Source organism: Cyprinodon variegatus, unplaced genomic scaffold, assembly GCF_000732505.1.
Source record: "Cyprinodon variegatus isolate N-32 unplaced genomic scaffold, C_variegatus-1.0 Scaffold36, whole genome shotgun sequence".
NCBI classification, from domain to species: Eukaryota; Metazoa; Chordata; class Actinopteri; order Cyprinodontiformes; family Cyprinodontidae; genus Cyprinodon; species Cyprinodon variegatus.
The window spans coordinates 1,503,081-1,512,866 of record NW_015150489.1 but is presented as its reverse complement, the minus strand read 5'-3'; the positions used below and the strand labels follow the sequence as shown (position 1 = coordinate 1,512,866).

General features: G+C 36.9%; 1 protein-coding gene across 1 annotated transcript in view; it reads right to left on the bottom strand.

Moving 5' to 3' along the window:
• Positions 1-9,786, bottom strand: part of pdlim4 (PDZ and LIM domain 4) — a 56,645-nt gene that overhangs the window by 25,257 nt on the left and 21,602 nt on the right. Inside the window, exon 3 of the mRNA XM_015405060.1 lies at positions 4,263-4,344. Within this exon, the coding sequence (XP_015260546.1) occupies positions 4,263-4,344 (82 nt within the window). The remainder of the gene's footprint in view (positions 1-4,262; positions 4,345-9,786) is intronic.

Genomic DNA, 9,786 nt, shown 5'->3' with positions numbered 1-9,786 from the left:
ATCTATCTATCTATCTATCTATCTATCTATCTATCTATCTATCTATCTATCTATCTATCTATCTATCTATCTATCTATCTATATTTTAATATACCTGTAAATTTAAGAAAGCTGCCAGTGTTTTTCAACATTTGCTTACATGCTTAAGCATCTAGCTCAATGAATGAAAAAAAGGAATCAAGAGTGATTCAAATTAACAGTAGTGATCAAATATTTTAGGAGGAAAAGTGGTTTACTATGAAATATCAATAAAACTATCAGAATCCCAGATTTAAGATGCTGAAATATGCTCTACTGTACTTTGTAGGGGGAGGGTGAACTTAGCCTTAGAGACAAAATGCAAAGTTCTGTCACATGTAAGGTGCTAGGACTCGATCCACTGCATTTTCATATGATGAGAGTCAGTTGATATGGTTTAGGAAGCCTAAACCTACAAAAAATTAGACATTTTCTGGTAAAAGTCTAAAAGCAAGGCACTTCAGGACAAACTCACATCTTGTTTGAGGAAATGCATATGACTAATTGACTGGTAACAACTCAGGAGATTCTACCTTTCCCGACTAAACCTATTTACTCACTCTTAGCGAAACAAGAACAAAGGAGAGAACAAAGTCTCCCTTGCTATGAAATTAGTTTATTAAAACAAAGTAATGAGCCATACTATGCTGATGAACAAATCATTATTGGGTTTTACAATAACTTTTTAAAATTTCAATAAAGCATTTTTTTATCATAGTGAAAACAGTCATGAGACCTCCTATGAACTACGGGGTCAGGCATGATAAGTTGGCTACTTGATGAAAATGTAATTTAGGTTCATGTTTATCCAAAACAAATAAAGGCAGAAAAGGGGACTAAAAAGGAGCCTTTTTAAAAAGAAGTGCCAAAGATGATCTTTCTTAAAACACCAAAGTTTAACAAGATGAAAAAACCCAACAAAACAGAGAAATATACCATAAATCTTACTTTCACAACAACAGAAGCCATTTATGATGGTCTATCTATGAAACCCTTAGCATTATCTCACCCCTGCTATCCATCTTCATCAAAGTCATTTTCATTTTAAGAAGTTATGTATGACATCCGGTAGCCTGTGTTTATTCTTGCCAAAGCATGAGCACAGTTCCTCAAAAAAGAAAATCATTGTTTCATATAAGTACAGTAGTCATACTTCAGTGTGGTTACTAGCCAAAAATTACAGCATTTCCTCTAAAACTTTATGAGAATGTCCTGGGATCCCAAGGTGAAGGAAAACACCTCACAGCTTCCATGTGTCACTTCCTGTTCAGGAGCAAGTTCCCATAAGTCAGACTGGAATTTCCAAGAGTATTCAAATATGAAAGTGGACATTTTACACAAAGAGTAAGACGGACCTGTTGATCTGGGACGGTTGCTACTTTCGGATGTTGTCAACTAACAGAATATCATTGGCTTCACATAAAGCCAGATCTTTACAGTCAAGTGGTGAATCAAAGTGTTTGAAACTTAATATTTGACTGTACTGTCATGTTCATCAGTTAATCCTTGTGCATCATCTCTAGACTGACTCATCACTGCAAAACAATCAGAGCCAAATGCATTACATGGCACAATGCTATAGTCAGTCAGTGTAAGGAGGTCACAATGAGTATATTATTTTCACTGAAGCTCAGGAACAATCGGCATTGTGATGAGTTAAGGCTGTATCAAAATACAGCAGGAAACAAAAAAAAGAGAGCTCTAGACTTTTAAGTGACCAGGGGGAACGGATGTTTCCTCAGTGCATGCTACATAGATTCCACCTGAGTGTGACATTAGAGTGGCCCTGACTTGGTTGTTTCCAGCTGTTCAGGTTCATGTTATAAAATGAGATGCCAGAAAGCATTATTAAAGTTTGGAGAAAGGAAGGAAAGGATGAGATGTAACAGAGATAAAGAGAAAGGAAATGTGCAAGGCCAGGAAGGAGGAAGGATTTGTTTCTCTCATGTTACCACCAGGCAAAGCACTTTTGTCATGCTTGTCTGTGTTTGTATAAACTGATACTGATGGTCTGCCTCACTTTGGTCTGGTATTTACTTTTAGCTTCTGCAAGTTAAACTAGCACCTTAAATTATGCAGACTTTGTCTTAGGGATGCTGGTTATCTTTTATTTTTGCAGGAAATGCTTGGAGTTTTCATTATGCTCTAAAGAAGGGATCATAAAGTAAAGGGGATGAACTGGAATGCATAAGACCTTAAAGGACTTTTTGGTAGGCAATATATGTGCTGCTCAACAGTATCCTGATATACATCAGGATAAAGGATATTAAAAAAGGGTTCCATTTGGATTTACTGCATAGGTCTATGCCCCATGCTTTAACTGTTCCTAAGCAACAGAAGTAACACTGAGGTGGGGACAGGGACAACTGCTGAAGGAGACATTGTCCCAAGTGACAGCTGATCACCTCTAGCCCCCATAGCTATTAAGGGCTTTGAAGTTTTTTCCTTAATTGAATATAAAATACTTTACAGACTAAACCTCAAGTCTATCACGATGCTGTCTTTGGTCTAACTTACAAATGTATTTATTAACCTCCTGAAATTATATCCTTGGGATTTTGCAGAATAGACAAAGGATTATTTTTTTATAAATATCTTTAAAATATCCCATTCATCCATCCACTGCCACTTATCCACAGGTAATGGTGGGGCTGGTGCCTATCTCTAGCAATTCATGGGAAAAAGGCAGGATACACCCTGGACAGGTCATTAATCTCTTGAGGGGCTCTAAAACATTGTATTGTAAAAAAATATTATTATATTGTTATAATTTTATATTATTAGTTTCTTTTTATTGAATTTAAAGATTTTGAATATTATCAAAAAAAGTTTTTCAGATAATCAACATTGTCCAAAATCAGTTGTTGCAACCCAGAACTTTAAAAAATCAAAGACTAGAAATCTGCTACAAAACTATCATAGGCACATCTCTGTTATATTTACTTTGACGACACATATTTCTCAGTGCAAACATTTATTTAGAGAGCAGAGTTTATGTGAGTGCAGCTCTCGATGGATGTAGCGATCAGTGTTGTTTTTGTCGACGATGAAAAAATTATTTTGTTGATGCTCCTTTTTTTTTTTCATGACGATCACACTTAACTGACTTGTATAAAAGCACCAATTTGCAGTGTAAAGGCAACTGTGAACTTGTTTATATTATATAATGTAAAAAAAAATACCCAACTCTACAGAAGTGATCATAATATGCATATTCCACCTGCTTAGAAAGATTGCAGAGGGCAGTCAGTGTTTACAACAGTGCTATATTAAAAATGTCCCCCAGGATGAAGTGCTGTAATAAATATGAATAATACATATATGAACTGACCCTTAGAATTTACACTAAATAATGGTGAACAATTTTCAAAAAAGACTAATATTGCAAATTCTTTGTGTTCTGCAGTTCAGGCTTGATTCTACCACAACACAATCTTGAAAACTCAAGATCTTTAAAATGAACACATAATGGCCTCATTGTCTTTAATCCTACAAGCTACTCACTCACAACATATGTATGCACAAAACACATCTCTAACTGTCTATGTGCTCAGAAATGAGCCCGCGTGCCAGAAATTGTGGGGGGAAAAAAAATTGGAAAAAGATCATTTGGTGGAGTTCCTCATGCTGTGAAAATCCTTTTGGCAGCAGATCATTTGGAGAACAATCGAGACCCTATTTCAACATCATTCCAGCGAACAGTGGGATGCATTCTCTTATTTATAACCGAGTTAATGACAGTGTACATGCAGCTTGTGGATCAGGTTCTGCACCCGTTTCCATAGATTCTGTTTGTTGTCAAAACAAACTGGAACCGCTCAACTACCAAGTAGTAAAGGTCGCAGTTATGGCCCAAGACTTACCTTCTCTTTTGGAAGAGGTGAAACGCCATAAAAGACACTATGTCTGGCTGCTTATTTCAAAGCATAACCCAGGTTAAGTTTAAATTAGATTTAAGACTTGCTATTAAGTAATAAAAAACACACCTTATTTATAGTGCCATAAACCAGGCAGCACTATATAAATACATTTTCTGAATAATTTCTTCTATTTAACAGTGTCTGGTCTGACATGTTAGGAGTAGTTTCCAACTAATGTCTGATTGCAGTGAAACTCTGCATTGAGAAAGTGAGGGAGATTTTATCTGCTTGCTTTTGAGAATGCAACTTTAATAAAAAAATATATATATATATATTCTGCCTTTATTATTATTATTTTTTAAATCCAGGTAAGACGGTGGCTACCTGTGCGTCAGGCTCTGCGTAAGGACTTATCTTGCCATCTTCGCTGACTGTAGGCGACCACACTCGATCTCCGGATCCCGATCTGTAAGATAATCCGCATGAGAGATAATGTTAAAGAGATCCTGTGCCAATGTACACCTTAGAGCTGAAGCTGGTTAAAATTTCTGCTGAGATGCATGGATTATTTTGTTTTTGGCTGACTAGCTTCTTTCTGCATGAAATAGGTTTCTTTAATCACCCTTGGAAGAGTGTAAAGTACTGAGAAGCAACAAAGAAAAAGTAAAGTAGACCCTGTATTTTTTTATTCTTTAAGCCTAAGTGAGCCAGGAAAAAAAAATAAATGAATAAATAAGTGAATCAAAGGATAGGGCCTCGTCTTCAAAGAATCCAAATAAGAAGTGCTACAGTAAATTGCATGGGCAAAAAAAAAAAAACTTGTGCAATAAGAAGCCATATTGAGGAAGATCTAAAAACTTGTGCATGATGGAATTGTAGTCTTAAAATTTATGAGCCAAGGATTCTTATCAGTATTATTGTGTCGAAACAGAGATAACTGGATTACTGCTATGAACGGTCACTCTTCAGTTTGTATTTAAAATAATTGACTCCTGTATAATAATATAATTTTATTGATCTCACATTGGAAAAATTTACCTCTGCATTTAACTCATCCCCTTGGGGAGCAGTCGGCTACCATCATGGGGCGCCCAGGGAGTAATCAGGGGTTAAGGGTCTTGCTCAGAGACCCAGAGTGGCAGTCTGTGTGAGTGGGTTTCAAACTCACAACCTCAGGATTCCAAGCTCTATGCCCTAACCATTAGGCTGCCACTCATCCCCCTTATTCGCCCCACTATACGCTTGCAAAAAAACTGAAGAACTTACTGAATGATAGTTGGGGTAAAATACATTATTTATTGGATTTCTCAATTAGCCCACTGCATACATACAAACAGGCGATCACATTATTAACCTTTTTCTTGAGAAAACATTGAGAGAAATGCTTCAGCAAAACCAAAGAATGTGTCACACTTGCCAGATATAACATTGCAATTCTCTTAGAGCTCTCTTGCAGTTCAAGTTCACAGACACTCAACGTGTAAACGTCGCAGAGAAGATTGAGGAGAGATTCTTGTGTTTATCTGGATTTGTGTTCCCATAGTGTCTAATGTTAAAAAGGGAAAACAGGCAGCTAAGGGGTAACGCTTGGAGACTGCTAAAGAAGAGCCTGTGTGTGACTATTCACATAACTTTGTATCATCAGAGACACAAGGGGTGACTATAGGTGACTGTGTGCATGCAGCTGCTAACCCCCACGATGTCCAAAGGGCTGAGATCATTGGGCTTCAAGTTGGCACAGCATTGGTCAGGCTGAGGCAATGCTTCAGATATGAGATACGGAGGTGTTGCTATCAAGGAGACTCTTATGAGGCGCCGAGTGTCTGCTGGATGACCAACGGCTCTGGAAGTGCGTAGGAAGTACTCCCGCCCTTCCACCAAGACCTCCATGATTCAGAAGCAGAAAGCCTTTATTTTTCCCTGGTTTGTTTGGTTGCAGTGGTTACCACACAAACATCCTACTGAAAGACACTGTAGCACTGAAAGATATGAAGTGTCTAAAGTGTCAAACAAAAACAGACTTAAGTGGAAAGTATGACAGAATGACCAGTTTGGAACTCAAACTGTTGGGCTTATTAGACTGGACATTACACTATAAAGAGGCCTGTCATTGATGTTCTTGGTGGACAGCTGGACTTGCTCTGTTATAGAGTTTCACTCACTCATTGAAATACAAAATAACAAACCAAGCATTGTTCAATTTTAAAATTGGAGCACAATGCAAGACAGAACACTAGAGAAGATCCTTCCTGCTTATAGCTATCAAGATTTATAATAATACAATTTTTTAAGTTAAAACATTGAATTTCCTTTTGGGATCAATAAAGTGTTTTTGAACTGAATTTGAAGTTAATTGAATGTATGTTGTACAAAGGACAATAAGGTCATCTGAGAAACAGGATTTTGGAAATTCATAGTTATCACTTAATATAGTCGATTTCACACAAAAACATTACAAATGAGAAATGTAACAAATGCCAATGCTATTTAGAAAATACCTTTTGTTTTTACCTGTAATGTTGTAATGAGAAATAGTTTCAGATCTATTGCCCCATTTACACTAGCCCTCTGAAACCGATCCATGTCGAGTTTGGACCCAGTTTGGATCATTTAGCTGTGCAAAGTTTAGTTCCTACAACCATTTACACAACACACTAGAATGGTTCCTCAGCTCCTATCCTATGTATTACAGCTCTCAAGGCAGAAATGACACAATCAAAAATGGCGCGCCCATAACATTGAAGAACTTATGTGCCTGGATGGCGTCCTCGGCCCAGATTTCAATGAGAGCCTCGATCTCTGCATCATCCCATGTCGCACCACGCTCTTAATAGGCTGAGAAGAAGTTCATGTTGTGAACAGATAAAGAGATCTGTGAATTATAAAGACACACATGCCAGGCCGAGCTTGGACCGTTGTCGGCACTATTTCAAAAGGGTAGGGTACAGTAAATAGGGATAATGAGTCGATGCAATCAACTGGTTCTCCTTAGGTAGAAAACTTTTAACTAATCTGACTGTATAATCTGTTGAATTGCATTTAGACGACATGCGTTGTGAGTTGGTGCTATTTATAAACTGAATACAATCGAATTAATGAGAAACTGTGAAAAGCTTTAGGCAAGGCAAGGTAAGGCAAATTTATTTGTATAGCACAATTCAGTACAAATACAATGCAAAGTGCTTTACATGATTAAAATATAGGAAAATAAAACAGAATCAAAGCAAGAAGGAAAAAATAAAATAAAAATGCAGAAACAAAAAAGAACATTAAAAACAGTTAGATTACAAAAGTTGAACTAATGATGTTTCAGTTGAACTGTTTAACTAGAACAGTCGACGGCAATCAAGTTGGTGGACATTTAGGGTGTATGGCCTTCTTTTTCTTCTCCCTCCTTCACAAATTACCCAAACAGGACCAATCAAACTTCAAGAAAACCATGTTTAAACAAGGAAGTGTCAAGAGATTGTGATTAATAAGACTGTAGAAGATGTGATGTTTATGTTCAATGATATCACTATGAAGGGGTTTATCTTTTTGGAAAATTCCCCTCCAAGGAAGTTTGCAATCTTGTTGGAATTTATTCATATAGCACCTGTTCTATCAAACAAGATTAAAAGCCAGATAACAAAACAGAAAGAAAACACAATTTTGGAAATTCAAAATCAAAACTTTATCGTGGAGATTTTAGCTCAATATGATGTCACAAGAAATAGTTCAAATAAACTGAGAGAATGAATGAAGAAAACGTAAGGGGAGTGATTTAAAAGAAATGGTGATAATATTTCCCTTTATCTTTAGCTCAGTCTGGCATTAGAGCTGCATATGGATTTACTGACTGCACTGAAATTTTGAGGACGAGTGTAAAAATGACAGAAGAATGACAACTAAATACATTTAAAAGGATGTTGGCAACTTCAAACTTCCACTAGGTTCAGAGTTTATTTACCCCTGATCAAAACCAATAAAGCTCTATCAGATACTCTCTATTGAAAAACTTAAATGTTTTCTCCAAAGAGCCAGCTTTGGACATTCCTTACCAAACATCTGGTTGTGGGTGATGACAAGATCAAATGATCTGATGATTCTACAACACAGCCTCTCATATACCATGAATGTTGCAATCATAACCACATTCAAGAAATGTCTGGAAAAGCGTGAGGTGACAGATGAGATGAAGGGAAGCAGAAGCATTTGCTGGCAGTGAGCAGATCTGTGAGTATTCTAGTTTTTTGGAGGTTTCTTTTTGTTTTTCCCCAGCAGGAGTCCTGTGCTCCTTTGGTCCCATGCAGCTTTCATGCTTAATTCCTGGGCTCTGACTCACAGGTCATAGAGTCATGGCAAGACAGAAAGGGCAAATCCTCCAACAAAGGGAACTCTAACTACATCTCTGTTTTTTATGATTCTTTCCAAATCCTATGAACCGTCTCTTGTTTTAGTTTCACTCTGTAGATAATTTAGAGATTTATTTTTAATATGTAGTCATATGTCTGTTATCATCTTTTAAAACCTTCTGATCCTAGATTTATTGCCCACTGACACATGTTTAAACTCATGCACCTATCTAAAAATGGCACTACCAGACTCTTCTGATTATACATTCATACCAAATTGTTCTTATTATTTAACATAAATGGGTATAATCACAAACTCTGGTGTATATTATTGGAATGTTATTAGATAGTAAACACAGTAGTGCAAATTTGTATTCTGCCTGATCCACTCTAATATCCCTACATAAAAACAAGTCCAAACAATTGCATCCACAGGTCAACTAATTAGTAGTGTGTACTGTGTGTAAAGTAGTATCAGGATAAAAACATCTAGAAAATATTTACAGCCCTGCACTTTTTCTGCATTTAAAATTTAACAGCTTTGTTCCAAATGGAGTCAGCATTCTACACATAATACCCTATATTCGCAATGTGAAATCCATTTATAAAGAATGTAGCATATCTATAATTAGAAGTCACACAAGTAAATATTCACATGTTTTATCGCTAAGATAAAATAAGTCTGAGATACTTTAGATGTTTCTACAGCTTATATAGAGTCCAACTGAATATAAAAGTAAGGTCCCACAGTTCACAATGCATGTTAGAACACAAACACTGAAGCATAGTTACTGTAGAGGACTTATTTGATGGCCTCCGAGACAAATCTGGGGAAGTGTACAGAAAAATAAACTGCTGATTTGAAGGTCTCATTGAGCACAGTGGAACTACGAGGACACTTCCTACAGCATGCTGGCCTTTTAAACTGAGGGATAGGGCAAAAGGGGCTTAGTCATGGAGGTGGACAATGATCTCATATTTAATTGTCCTTTGTGGAGAGAGGAGAAGCTCTCAGAGGGACAACCATTTCTGAAACAAACCATCAATCGGGTCTATATGGGACAGTGGAGAGAAAACATCATATTAAGAGGTCCACTCATCAGCAGACAAATGCCATCCCTACAGTTAAGCATTGTGGTAGCATCATGCTAAGGAAAAGATTTTCAGCATCAGGAGCCAGCAGAGTAACCAGCGTGGAGAGAAAGACTGAATGAATGTAGCAATGTACATCTCGGATGAAAGCCTGCTTCAGATGCTCTTGACCTCAAACTGGTTTCATTTTTCAGCAGGAGAATGTCCCAAAGGCCATGATCTCAAATAAGGGGCTTCAAAATCACTCTGTGAATGTTCTGTAGAGGCCAAGCCAGTCCAATCTGTCCAATCTGCCAGTTAAATCTGATTAAAAATTTTAGGAGAAATCTAAAAAAAAAAATGCCTACACACAGATGTCTCCTATCTCCCAACAACCTCAATAAGTTGTTACATTGATGCTGATTTTTCCACAGTTTCTACCTTAGTCAGTTAAATAACATGCTTCTGTCATTTAGCACATCTCTAATGTTGCTACTATTTTC